The 14,928-nt window shown below is 39.7% G+C and overlaps 1 protein-coding gene across 1 annotated transcript in view; it reads left to right on the top strand.

The window, feature by feature from the left end:
- ADAMTS9 (ADAM metallopeptidase with thrombospondin type 1 motif 9) overlaps positions 1 to 14,928 on the top strand; it is a 163,401-nt gene that overhangs the window by 65,380 nt on the left and 83,093 nt on the right. The window contains exons 17-19 of the mRNA XM_070934351.1: positions 3,289 to 3,452; positions 3,578 to 3,707; positions 8,932 to 9,058. Coding sequence (XP_070790452.1) covers positions 3,289 to 3,452; positions 3,578 to 3,707; positions 8,932 to 9,058 — 421 coding nt within the window. The remainder of the gene's footprint in view (positions 1 to 3,288; positions 3,453 to 3,577; positions 3,708 to 8,931; positions 9,059 to 14,928) is intronic.

The following is a 14,928-nucleotide window of genomic DNA, read 5'->3' as shown; positions in this document are numbered from 1 at the left end:
CTCAGGCCACCACAGGTGCCCCCAACACAATGGATGTCAAGCTGGCCACGCCCCCCCCCCCCGAGATCAAACACAACCCTGATGTGGCCCTCAATGAAATCGAGTTTAACACCCCTGCTTTAGAGTGAATGTTGCTGTATTTTTCTCTATTTTCGTTTTGAAATATAGTTCAGCTTTCTTTCAAAATGTGGAACAGAGCAAATGTGCTTTAATTGAAATGTCTATAGAAGCTTTCAATACAATGTCTTTACATTTTTATGCAGTTAAGGCCTTCTATAATGGCCTGTTTTATTAAAACTGACATTGATACTTAGACGTTTTGGAGGAATTTCATCTCTCTCAGACTTTCATCCTTCTCAGTTTTTTTCATATTTTTTAATGGTTTGGCCAATTCATGTTTAATTAATTTAATTGGCTCTATTGTAAGCATAAATCTGGGTCTAGTCATTATTGTCTGGCACCACACAAACATAGAATAGAATGTGATCGTGCCTGGATTCTCTATCAGTTGTGTCTTATCTCTTGAAGTCTTGTTCAGTCTCCACTGAGTACTCCCTTAGGGCAGTAGAGTGGCAGTGATAAGAAACAGGTGAGAAACTAAGTTAGGAAATTAACTACATAATAACAGCAGGCTGCTGTCATTCAGGAAACAATACATTTTAAAGGAAGGCATGGTTTCCGGAACTGAAAGGGAACTATTCTTCTAAGCTTTGAAGCCTTCATCTTTTAGTGTATAATTTCGTATATAGTTTCAAGTCAAAGATAAAATATGCAAACATAAGACTTTCTAACTCTCCATTTGTAAGTTCAGTTTAGAATTAATTGCCCTCTGTACAAATAGATGATTTCTTTTTTATGATGTTGTATGGGGAAGAGGGTAGACCGGAAGGTAGAAATTTGAACTAGCATAATATTGTTGTGCTTGTGGTGGTGTTTGAGATGAGTTTTTTTCCCCCCTGTAATTATAAATAGTGGGAAATATTGCAACATATATATTCCCTTCATATACAGGCAGACATCCAATTAATACACAAGTAGAATATACAACTGGAAGGAAACCTGATTAAGCTTTAGGCTCTGATTTTCTTTATCTTGTCTGGAAGCACAGAAACCTGTTAGGATCCATAGAAGTGAAGTCCTTTCGGAAAATCCTAGAATGGTGATTTACTATTTGTGAAGCCTTGTTTTTGAGATGTTAAGGTGATTTTTTTCTTTTCTTTTCTTTTCGGCTGAGCCTCCTTTTCATAGTAGAAAATGGTAGAACTAAATCATGATCAAAATGCTTGAGTGCAGACTGAGGAAAACACATTCTGAATATGGTTAACCAGGCCCTATTCTATGTCACATTGTTTGCCATGACCAGTTTGGCATGTTTGAAAATAAAGCTATTTTGATTTAACTGGTCCTGGTCCTAGTTAGATTACTTGAGTTATGACAAGCCAACAATTTGGAACTAGGGACTATATAGCTCCTTTATCCCCTTGGAGAGAGTGCAATCTAAATTCTGAAGAAATATGGTTCAATTTCCACAATGTAACCTGGTTTTGTACTGAAAACTAGTCTGACTACAATTTGGATTACTGTTTGGAAATATATTCCCTCATACTGGCAAAAACTACTTTTTTCTTTCCCCTGTGATTTTAATTGATTCCTTGGTTTTATCCTGGATTAAGTGTTGTGGTTGGCTAAATTGACTACAGCTTGCTCTAAATGGGATACATTTTCTTCACTAAGATCAAGTTCATAACTTGGAGTTTCTTGAAGACCCAGCTTGGATAGTTGAGATCAGAGGTGGGATTCACTTACCTTCCCTACCAGTTCGCAAATGTGAGCGCACGCGCCACCTCTGTGCATGTGCACAGTCTTCTGTGCATGTGCAGTAGTTGCGCATTATATCTGGGCGAGTGGGCGAAGCCTCCCGCAGTCGCCCCTACTGGTTCACACGATCCAGAGAGAACCGGCTGAATCCCACCACTGGTTGAGATTAAAATAATCTGAGAGACAATTGAAATCCTTTTATTGGCTTTGGTTGATACATCAGCTACAACTACGAATGCACAGAAGTGAATTGGGAATGTACCAAAGGTAGAGTTACGTTTGAAGACTCTACAAATTCCTTATTAAAAATTAACTTTTAAAGAACTATTGTTGCTGGGTTATCCAAGATTAAATGGCACTAAGTTAGAACTTCATTTGTACAGGTTGTCTAAAATCATATAAAAAGAGCAGCTTTTACCTTCCACCCAATCACTCCAGGAGTCACTGAAAATTAGGAATGTCACATAGCTTTCTTCTACAGCAGGGGTGTCAAACTGGCGGCCCGCAGGCTGGATGCATCACGAGCTGGCCACACTCACACCCGACTTAGCGAAGGGGAAAAAAGTCGTGATACATCACATGATGACGCCCTGACAATGCAAGTTTGACACCTCTGTTCTACATGAAGTCCTTGACTTACAACCGGTCACTTAATGACAATTTGAAGTTAGGATGGATTTTACCAGGGTATTTAGAATTCCGTTCCAAGGTTCTAATGACTGCCCACGCCTGCCCTTCCCCCATCATGTGACTGCATTTCGGGTGCTTGGCAACCAGCTCACATTTACGTCCAGTTTTCAGCAAAATGAACCATTGATTCACTTAGCAACCACAGGATTCGCTTAACCACCACCACAAAAAAAAAAAGAAATCAAGTCAATCACATAGGTGTCTCACTTTACAACCGTCACTACTTACAATTACTTACCTCTAATAGGCAGGCTCCATTACAGTCATAACTCGAGGACTGCCTGCCTTAATCTGGTTATTGTTGAAATCACATTCCGGAAAAATGAGATCCATTCTGGAAAAAAATATGTAATTTGTTCTATAACAGATATTGTTCCAGCATGATACCATATCATTCTGAATATAGGTACAGTTCAAGGATACCTGAAAAGGTGTTGCAGAGTATTCCAAAGTAACTGAGTAGTCTAGTAGTTCATTAAAAAGCACAATTCTACAGGTTATGATTTTTTGGTATTGAGGGATTGCACCTGGAAAACACACATATGGTTATGATTTTCTAATTTATTCTAATTAGGCTACTTTTTAAAGCAGAATTTAAATTATAGAATTCATATTATGTAAATAAATTGATTTCTACATTGCTGGAAGAACCACGATCATTGGGTTGTCTAGAAGTAAAATAAATAAATCAATATTGATACTAAATGCACTGTAATATCCTTCTTGTTGTATACAAGAAAACTACTTTGATCCATTTTTTGTTTATGTCTTTGAACATAGCATTGTCAAGCAATGAGGGCTTCATATTAAATGGAGACTATGTTGTCAGTATGTTTAAGAAGGAAATCAAAATTGGAAATGCTGTCATAGAATACAGTGGCTCAGACACTCCCATTGAACGAATCAATTCTACTTACCGCATTGATCAAGAAATAGTTCTTCAGGTAAAAGAAAATCTCTTTCTCTAAAGGAAAATCAAATATATATTACTTTATTTTAATGTTTATGTAGATGAAATAGTACAGTTGCTCCCTTGATGCTATGCTTTTCCGTATCTTTTTCTTCTCAGGTTTTATCGGTGGGTAATTTATATAACCCTGATGTTCGATACACATTCAATATCCCCATTGAAGATAAACCTCAGCAGTTTTATTGGAATGTCTATGGACCTTGGCAGCCCTGCAGTAAACTCTGCCAAGGTACGTGGCTTTAAAGGGATTTGAAAAATAATTCAAACTTTACATTTCCAAAAGCTATAGTGGGATGATGGATGCCATCTTTTCAGCTGCTCACAATATTAGTACCCTTCTTAGTACTTTAGGCTGACCTGAGGGAATATTTACCTCAAAATTATGACCAGCTGCTCTGCATTAGAGCTAGTTTGGTGGGGTAGTTAACACCAGTCTAGAAGCCAGGAGATGATGAGTTCTTAGGCACAAGTCCAGCTGGGTGATTTGGGGCTAGTTCTCTCTCCGTTTTAGGAAGCACACAAGCCATTTCTGAAATCTTACCAAGAAAATTTGGGGACCAATCCAGAGAGTCACCAGAGTCAACACTGACTCTAAGACATCAAAGAAAACAACAACTCTACCTTAAGTTGGCTTCCCTTGTGCAATTCAAGACAGAGTAATACAACTGATTTTATGACCTGTTTTGCCATGATTGTTGGCAAAATGTGCATAGTGCTGTGTCTTTATAGTTTCACTTTCACTATTAATCTGTGAATATCAAATTTAGGGCTGTATCTTGCTGCTGTAGTGGCAAGAGTCAAAACCAAGGACTAAGTCCCAACTGACCTAGGCAACCAGCAGACCGAGAAAGATTTTATTGCTCTGATCAATCTTCTGTAGCCCTTTCTGTCCAAGTCAATATAATGGCTGATTGACATGAATAGCCCCTTTCCGTGGAATAACTTACTGCTGGAAATTTGCTCCAAGTTGAAATTAAGTTAACAAACCTGAGAAACCCATTTCGATCTCTAAAACTTCCAACCAGTAAGCTTTCATTACAGTTTTACAGAATGGGGAGTTGAAACTGAGAAACAGTGATTTTGCCCTACGTTATGCAATGGGTTGATTAACATTTTTCTAAGGCTAAATCTTCCTTTCCTAGATCACAATGGCTGTACCTGTCTAGAGCCAAAAATCTCGGTTCTCAAGTTGGTGCGGGAGGAAAAAAAGTAATCTAATTGTAGGATAAATTAATGTTAATGGAATGGATAATGGTTAGGATGTATGAGAAAAAAGGCCAAGGAAGTAACCAGATTGACCTTCAAATACCATATTTTTCGGAGTATAAAATGCACCAGAGTATAAGCACCTTAGTTTTTGGGGAGGAAAATAAGAAAAAAGCTGATTGGCAAGTGGATCCGCCTCCGGAATACCCCCAATCAGCTGTTCCCAAGGTGAATTTTAGCAACAGGTTCCTTGGTTGTGAGCTTTTTTTGCTTTTTTTTTCTGCCTCTGAAACTTCTGAAACTCCATTTCAGAAAAAAAAGTTTTTCCTGCCTCTGAAAGCCTCTGAAACAAAGCTTCAGAAAAAAAGCCTCTGAAGCTCTGTTTGGGGGCTTCTTTTCTGAAGGTTCATTTCTGATGCTTTTTTCAGCATCTGAAACCTCCGTTTGAGAAGCTGTGTGGGGCTACATTCGGAGTATAAGACGCAGCCAGATTTTCACCCTCTTTTTTGGGGGGAAAAAGGTGCATCTTATACTCTGAAAAATACAGTATGTTCTCCTTGATAGTCTGTTTCTAACATGTGCAAAATCTTACTGATTAAGCACATGTTTCACCAGTCTTGCATTGCTACAAATTCTGGGTCTGTGTTGCAATTAATTTAGCTTCCCTGGCTTTACTTTTTCCTTGGAGACTGATCTTTTCAGTAGGCCATTCTCACAGATTATTGTTTTATTTTCAAAGCAAAGTTGCTCCTTCTTTCTTCATGTTCAATAGGATACCAACCTAAGTTCCCCCACTGTCCTGGGGCCTGGGAAAATCAATTAATAGCTCACTTATTATAACCAAAGAAGAAGACTAAACTTCTGAGAACTGGGATGCATCAAAAATTATCTAGGCTTTTCCATGTATGAATTACTTGTTCCCAGTTCTCAGTATAGGCAACCGTTTGAGAGGGGGGCGGGGTGAAAGTTGCAGAGAGGAGCTAATGAAAAATGTGCATTGTAATGCAGACTTTAGGACTTTTGGATGCAAATACCAAAGGCCAGGATTTGCACTGTGACTTTTATGCTGAATATTTCTTACGTCTTCATGATTACAGTTGGTATTAGATGCCTGTATTCACAGTAACAGTGGCCTAAATATAGTGAGATAACTGGTCTGGGATCCAGTACACCCTGCCAGGCTTCCCCATGCCTTCAAGAAATATGATAGTGTGGTAGGACTAGTAGCATATATGGACTGTAAAACTCAGATGACCTCTAGACATGGCAGCAAAGAAACTTGACTCTCTGTTGCCATCTGGTGGAGTTTTGCATAGCAGACATGGTACCTCAAATTCAATATTCCAGTAAGTAATAATGAAGGAATAGCACAGAAGGAAGGAGGCAGCAGACAAGTATTCCCGAGCTAGTTGTTGTCTCAGCAGCAGCTAACACTGGGAATAGAGTTCTCATCCTCATCCCTTTTTTCATTCTCTTCTCATTTCCTTTTTGATGCTTGTGAAGGAATGAAGAGGGAGGAAATCTGTATGCAGACAGGAAAGGTGTTTTCTGCTATTTTCTGGCCAATCAAAGTTTGGAGCACAGACTTTTCACGTAGCTGAGTTTAGGAGGATCTTTTAGAGGAGGAGTCATGAGTTCTTCCAAAATGTGCGGTTGCATTTAATGATGGCAGGGGGAGACAGGGTCTCCCTGACTCTAATGGGAGCCCAGATGTTCTGACACTCAATGGCCAGTTAGGGGCTAGTAGATTCTTTTGGATTTAAGACAGAAAACAAAACTAAACACTCATGGAACAAAGAGCCCAAAAGTTTATTAATGTAAAAGGTAAAGGTAAAGGTTCCCCTCGCATATATATGCTAGTCGTTCCCGACTCTAGGGGGCAGTGCTCATCTCCGTTTCAAAGCTGAAGTGCCAGCGCTGTCCGAAGACATCTCCGTGGTCATGTGGCTGGCATGACTAAACGCCAAAGGCGCACAGAACGCTGTTACCTTCCCACCAAAGGTGGTCCCTATTTTTCTACTTGCATTTTTTACGTGCTTTCGAACTACTAGGTTGGAAGAAGCTGGGACAAGTAACGGGAGCTCACCCCATTACGCAGCACTAGAGATTCGAACCGTTGAACTGCCGAACTACTGATCGACAAGCTCAGCATCTTAGCCACTGAGCCACCGCGTCCCTATATATGTATACATACATACATACATACATACATACATACATACATACAGTGTTTTTCTATCAAAGCACCTGGTCTATCCCAATATGGGAGGGAGCATACTGCTTCCCTTTCGCCTTTCAGCTCCAATCCAGGAGCCCTCAAGCAGTCACATTCACAACAAACCATTTTATACCAAATTTATTTGTTGATATATTTGCTGATATTTCTTTATCAGCAAATATAAATTATATATATACCGTATATATATATATATATATATATATATATATATATATATATATATATATATACCGTATGTGTGTGTGTGTGTGTGTGTGTGTGTGTGTGTGTGTGTGTGTGTGTATATATATATATATATATATATATATATATATATATATATATATATATATATTTCTGAGGTTTTCGCGGGTGTTTGTATGTAGGTCTTTGGTTATTCGGGTTTTCTCCTGCGTAAAATTGGAGGTGCCTTGGCAACGTTTCGACAAAGTCTCATTCGTCATCTTCAGGCTGGTGTTTTCGGCTTCGTGCTTCTAGGATCACACACATTGCTCCTAGAAGCACGAAGCCGAAAACACCAGCCTGAAGATGACAAATGAGATTTTGTCAAAACGTTGCCAAGACACCTCCAATTTTACGCGGGAGAAAACCTGAATAACCAAAGACCTATATATATATATATACAGTAAATTATGAGAGAAGGTATACCTAAACACCTTCACCTGCACACAGGAACTCTGAAAAGACTGTAGACCAGGGGTGTCAAACTCGCATTGTCACAGCATCGTCATGTGACGTATCGCAACTTTTTTCCCCTTCGCTATACAGGGCATGGGCGTGGGCAGCGTGTGACGCATCCGGCCCATGGCCCTCGAGTTTAACAGCCCTGCTATAGACAGACCTCTTTCTAATGTCAGATGGAATGCAGCATCTTTCCTATTACATCTACACTTAGGTTTCCAAACTCACTCTCACTTGTCTTGGCTTAAATACCTTTTCATGGGTGAGGGAAGTTGATCTAATTAGTCCCTGGAAATGTCATTTCAGAGGTGATGTATATTCTTGGCATCTCTCAGCTCATCCCCCCTTTTGAAGAGATTTATACATTTGTTCTTTAGAGCCAGTTTGGTACCAGAGTAGAAGTAAGAATGCAAAGCCGAGCAAATGATGCGATATTGGGTCATTTAATATGGACTCTATATAAGATACCAAGAGAAAAGTGGATCATACCGTGCCATTTTTTTCCTACATGAATACTAGGAGAAGGGATTCAAGCCTATTTCTTCTGCAGGGAAGTAGCCACTGAATCCTTCCTTTACCCATCTTCACTGCTGCTGAGGGTGGGACTTGGCTCCACAAACTCTACTATCATTGATGCAAAGGAGAGAAAAAAATGTTGGCTGAGAGATTTTGATATATGCTTCTGCACAACACCTTCAGCTAGGAAGACTTGCATAAATTATACAAATATTAATTTGGGTTGGCAGAGAGGAATGGAACTGTTAGCTTCACCACTATTTCTTTCTGAGTTCATCATTATTCCTCCTTTAATGAAACAAAAGACAAAGAAGAGAGCACATAGCTACTTAAACCTACTTAAACCTAGCAAAAGGAATAATCATACCTGCAGTGAATGTCTATGGGTCAAGCTCTGTGTTATGTTCATACACAGTAGTAGATGCCCCTCCAACTCTCATTATAATTTAACATAAGTACATTGCACATTGTTTGGAGGTGGGGGGCTTGAACCCTGCATCTCCAAAATGTTTGATTTAGGAATCCCCTCATGTTTGACTTATTTGCAAATGAAACATGGGGGAGTGTTGCTAAACCTCAGTTATATCAAGTAGCAATTTTAAAAGAAGTTCTCAAATATAGCCAGGTTTTGAAAAATAAACTTCAGATATCCTGGCGTTTCAGTTCCTTGCAGTTAGCCAATGTAAACTGTTTAGGAAGGGCATAAACAGTATTTAGAACCTATCTAAATATAGGCCTGCTTTGGAACATATGTACGGGGGAAATGGGTTCTTTGCCCTTTATGTAATTGTATTTGTTTCATTCTTTTCAGGGGAACGAAAAAGGAAACCTATTTGCACCCGGGAATCCGATCAGCTCATGGTATCTGACCAAAGATGTGATAAAATTTCCCAACCTGATCCAGTAACAGAGCTGTGTAATTTAAATTGTGAATTAAGGTAAGGCAGTCTTCTATATGTGGATCCCATTGTTTTAGACTCCATAATTTAAATTGCAGGCCCAATTGGCAAAAAAAAAAAAAAGAAAAGCTCAGGACCTTATTATACAAATATTAATTTGGGTGAAGCAAATAGGTAAAAAAAGGCCCTCGTCCTGCAGTGGATAGACAATGGCTAAAATGATAAATGATGAATTTAAATTTTAAATGTTATACAAATCTTACAACCATTCCTTAGCAAACATTTGAAGATACAATAGCCCTGGAAAAAGGGACTTACGACCTGTTCTTGCACTTAGGACCATCATAGCATCCCCAAAGTCATATGATCAAAATTTGGGTATGTGACAACTGGCAAGCCTTTGTGACAGTTGCATGGTCATGCAATCACCATTTCTGACCTTCCTAGTCAACTTTCGACAAAGTCAATGGAGGAAGCCATGCTTATTTTATTTTATTATTTATTTTATTATTCATATTTCTATGCCGCCCACTCTCCGAGGACTCTGGGCGGCTTACACCAAAGACAGTATACTAAATAGCATATTGCCCCCTAACAATCTGGGTCCTCATTTTACCCATCTCGGAAGGATGGAAGGCTGAGTCAACCTTGAGCCGGTGAGATTTGATCCACTGATCTGCTGAACTAGCAGTCAGCTGAAGTAGCTGCAGTACTGCACTCTAACCACTGCGCCACCTCGGCTCTTGCTTAACAACCATGTGTTTCACTAAACAATTCCAGTCATTTGCTTAGCAACTGCGACAAAGGTCATAAAATCAGTCAGGACTCACTGAACATCTGTCTTGCTTATCAATGGAAATTCTTATCCCAGGTGTGGTTGTATGCAAAGGACCATCTGTACATCGAAGTGTAGAATGTTGTTCTTCCCTTTTGGGTTCAATCAATCAGAATAGAGCTGGAAGGGACCTTGGAGGTCTTCTAGTCCAACCGCCTGGTCAAGCAGGAGATCCTATACCATTTCAGACAGGTGACTGTCCAATCTTTTCTTAAAAACCTCCAGTGATAAAGCACCTACAACTTCTGAAGGCAAGATTGTCCTTACTGTTATGAAGTTTCTCCTTAATTCCAAGTTGCTTCTCTCCTTGAGTAGTTTCCATCCATTGTTTCTTCTTTTGCCTTCTGGTGCTGGTTGCAGTAAATCCACAATTTTGCAGCCACTGAGTGTTAACAGCATAGCTGTTTGTTCTATATAACTTCCATTTCCTGTGAAGTCAGCCTAGACTTAAAGGAAAGTGCATTGCTGTGTAATCTCATAGATATTAATATTTTATTAGTGATAAGAACCTTTGGGGCACTAAAAGCATCCAAAGCAAAATTCAGTTTTCAAAGAAATAATCATTGTGGCATTGTGTTAAGTGGCAAAAAAACAACAACCCCAAATTAAACAACAACAACAACTAATTACAGCACAAATCAGTAGTTTAGTTAGTTACAAACTTTCCATTTTCCAATGGCCCTACGTAACACAGTTATGAAGACTGGGCATCCTTCCTTCCTTCCTTCCTTCCTTCCTTCCTTCCTTCCTTCCTTCCTTCCTTTCTTTCTTTCTTTCTTTCTGTTTATTGGTTCGATTTATATGCCGCCCTTCTCTGGAGACTCAGGGTGGCTTACAATGCGTTAAGCAATAGCCTTCATACTTTTGTATATACCTGCTTAGTAAGGCTTTCAGGGGGGCCCTAAGCGGTGTTCTTTTTTATACAAAGTCAGCTATTGCCCCCACAAACCAGGTCCTCATTTTACCTACCTCGAAAGGATGGAAGGCTGAGTCAACCTTGAGCCTGGTGAGATTTGAACTTGCAATAATTGCAGGCAGCTGATGTTAATAACAGTGCTTTAGTCTGCTGCGCAACCAAGGCTCTTCAAAAGAGCCTTCATTGCACCGAAGAAGATCATACTTTTCTCTGAGATTACAGTAAATTTAGTAAGGTTGTATGATTGCTTTCGCAAATGCTCTGCCACTTCTGATCACAAAAAATATATATTTGTAGGTACTATAATTCCATTAAACCTTCTGGTTTGCCCATGTCATGGCTTGCTTTTTTGTACTCAAGGTATTCACTTATTGTATTGTGATGCTATTAGAGATGAAGCAAGTTACTAACTCATACAGGTTGAAAAGGGAATGGGAGCATGCTGGCTGGGGAATTCTGGGAGTTGAAGTCAAGCCATCTTAAAGTTACCAAAGTTGAGAAACACTGTTCTAGGTTCAAAGATGGCATATTACTGTATATCAGTAGCACTGGAGTGGGGGTACAACAGTGAAGATGAAGGTGGCATTTTTGCCTTACTTGTGAACATGTAGGAAGCACTTGCTATTTCCAGATTAGTTGATTTGATTAGGATGTCAGTGATTTTGGCTTTTGTGTTTACCTTCTGTATACATGTGTGTACATGCACATTTGTTCCAGGGTTGGGGTCTACTTACCTTTAATACCAGTTCACAATGGGATCGCATATAACGGGAAGCTTCTGCGCATGCACAGATCGCCTATGATGACATCCGGGGCGGTGGGCGGAGCCTCACGCCAGTTTTACTGCCGGTTCTTGCAAACTAGTCCGAACCAAGGGCAATCCACCACTGATCTGTTCTCTTTCTGTAGTGTACTGTAGTGTGGAAAGGTTTAACCATTCCCCTGCCCTATCATGGTCTAGATTCCTACTCCCCTGATGGTAATGCCAAGAAGATAACAGTGATCTTGTGAATGCTCATTCATTCTTTGGGAAGCCTCCTGTTGTTCCCTCTCAGTAATTCTGCAGATGGTTGTTTCTCCCGTTTCTACAATCATTAGTTTATATCCCCATCTAACAGCAAACTGCACAGAAGAAAAAGGAAGTGAGCCTCTCTCAAACAATGCGTGTCCTTTCCCCAAAGGAGCACCTGAGGCCCACATGTGCCCCCACAAGCTGTGGATGAGCCTCCATTGACAATCTAGATTTGCCTCAGTCATGTAATAGGGAGGGGATTAGGTGGCTTTTGTTTTTAAAATGAAAGGGATCTGGAATGTGGGTGTTTAAACACTTCCTTTCATCCACAGTTTTCTATTATTTCGTGCTTCTCCCCCTCCCTCAGAAAAAAGAAGTATTTGGGGCTGTTCAGTGATTAATGAAAATAACAGGGGTGTGGGGGGGGGAACCATTTTTTTCCCTTCCCTAATCAAAGTGTATAGTCCTGAAAAGCAGCCAAGATATTTTTCACATGTAACAGGAAATCCCAGAAGTGCATTTCCCTTTCTTTGATAGTCAAAATCCATTAAATGACTAACCATTTTCTGCCTTTTTTATGATACTTAGACCTTCCCGCTGAGACTGTGCCTGACTCTAATGATAGGTTGGACATGATTTCTATTCTCCCTGCGCACACATTTTTAAATTGCATTAATAGGCACCTCGCTCACTCATAGGCAAAACAATTGCCATCAAACAATTGGAACCTTTAAGGATACTATTCTTTTTCATCTCATATTAGAGAGTGCACAGAGTTCATAATCCCAAAGAATGCAGATTGAATGGGAGAACTGAATGCCAATTATTACTTATATTATTTCCTGCCTTCTTTCCCCTCAGGCATGTTTAATTATTTATTTATGAAATTTATATACCGCCCATCTCACTGTCGTGCAACTCTGGGCAGCTTACAATATCCTAAAACCAGAGATAGAAACATTAAAATGTTAAATATTAAAATAAGCAGAGATTAAACAGGTTAAAAACTAAAATACACTGGGGTGAAGGCGGGAATCTTCTTCCTAGTCCACTAACCACCTCCAGTGTGAAACATCCCAGCAGATCTAGAGATTGAGGCTCCTTTGGAAGGCCTTAAGGATGGGGGTGGATCTCACCTCAAGGGGCACAATCTTACAGAGGATGGGAGCCATGGCAAAAAAAAAAAAAAAAGAGGCATTTCTCCGGGACCCTACCAGCCAGAATTCCTTTACCGATGGGGTTCTCAACATCCCCTTCTGCCAGACCCAGAGCCAATGTTGGGCAAGTGATCAGCCTGTTATCTGGGCTTCTTAGTGATGGCATCAACAGTTACGAAATTTTGGCAGCAGTCAGACCTCGTTAGATTACAGATGAACGGAGTTAGAAAGGGGCTTGTAGGTCATCTAGTCCAACCCCACCCCACCCCAGCAGACCCTATACCATTTTTGACAGATGGCAGTCCAGTCTCTTCTTGAAAGCTTCCAGTGATGAAGCTCCCACAACTTCTGAAGGCAAACTGTTCCATTGATTGATTGCTCTCACTGTCAGAAAATTTCTCCTTATTTCCAGGTTGAATCTCTCCTTGGTCAGTTTCCATCCATTATTCCTTGTCTGACCTTCAGGTGCTTTGGAGAATAGCTTGACCCCCTCCTCTCTGTGGCAGCCCCTCAAATATTGGAACACCGCTATCATGTCTACCCTGGTCTTTCTCTTCACTAGACTAGCTATGCCCAGTTCCTGCAACCGTTCATCATATGTTTTAGCCTCCAGTGCCCTAATCATCTTGGTTACTTTTCTCTGCACTCTTTCTAGAGTCTCAACATATTTTTATGGTGTGGTGATCAAAACTGGAAGCAGTACTCTAGGTGTGGTCTTACTAAGGCTATATAGAGTGGTATTAGTACCTCATTTGATCTTGAATTTATCACTCTGTTAATGCAATTTAGGATTACATTGGCTTTTTTGGCTGCCACTGCACACTGTTGGTTCATATTTAATTGGTTGTCCACTAAGACTCCAAGATCCCTCTCATACTTACTGCTATTAAGCCTGGTTTCACCCAGTTTATATGAGTACCAGTGTTCAAGTCTGTCAAGATCCCTCTGGATCTTGAGCCTATCATCTAGGATGTTGGCTATTCCTGCCAGTTTAGTATCATCCTCAAATTTGGTAAATTCCCCTTCTATTCCCTCATCTAAGTCATTTACGAAGATATTGAAGAGTACTGGGCCTAAGACAGAACCTTGTGGTACCCCACTGCTTACTTCCCTCCATGTAGATGTAGTACCATTAAGGTCTACTCGTTGAGTACGGTTTGTCAGCCAGTTACAAATCCATGATGGTGATACTATCTATCCCACTTCTGCTCATTTTCATTTATTTATTTTTTTAGCCTTTGAATTTATGGGATTTATATTGCAGCCAATTTCTAGTTGGTCATTTTTTAATTATCTATCTTGTTATTATTATCTTGTAATTTTTTCTGAGCGTTTAGAATATTTCTGTTGTGGGTGGTACAGATTGTAAATAAAAATAACCCATTTTAAATTTAGCTCCATAGAAAAATTAATTGGTAGCAGAAAGTAGTCTCTTAGGTAGTCTCTTACTGTTAAAACAATAGAAAAACGTTTCCGAAAATTGTAGCTGAAGAAATATACTGAAGGTTGCCAGATGCCTTTTCTTTGAAAGGATAATATGAGTTCTGTATTTTAGTTTTTCTCCCATTCTCTCTCCCCAAAAAGATCACAGCTCGATAGATCATGGAAGAAAGTTTTTGTTTCAGAACACTAAGCTCCATAAAATAAACATCCATAGTGTCTTTCTCCCTCTCTATTCCCAATACTATTTTTAAAAAGAGGATGGGTGGGGAATCTGCATTCATTTGGCAACCACAACTCCAACTACAAAATTGTTCAATTTATCCAGGACAGATCCTTTCTTTTAAAAACATTTGAAATTGGTAAATCATAAGGGCTTTTTGTCTTTAGTTTTCCTTTGGGGATGATCTCGGGAGTGTTCAAATATGTTGCTTTTCTAAGTACATGTGAAACAGATCCTTTCTTTCTGCCTGCCTTCTCAAAACAGAAGACTGTAAAAATTGGGGTCCGTAGAGAAAAAAGTTAGTACACTCAAAGTCTGCCAGACAG

The sequence above is a fragment of the Pituophis catenifer genome, unplaced genomic scaffold (assembly GCF_029215685.1).
Source record: "Pituophis catenifer annectens isolate HBS135680 unplaced genomic scaffold, rPitCat1.0.hap2 SCAF_2, whole genome shotgun sequence".
NCBI lineage: Eukaryota > Metazoa > Chordata > Lepidosauria > Squamata > Colubridae > Pituophis > Pituophis catenifer.
Note: the sequence above shows the minus strand (reverse complement) of the source record. Positions and strands in the feature narration are given on the sequence as shown.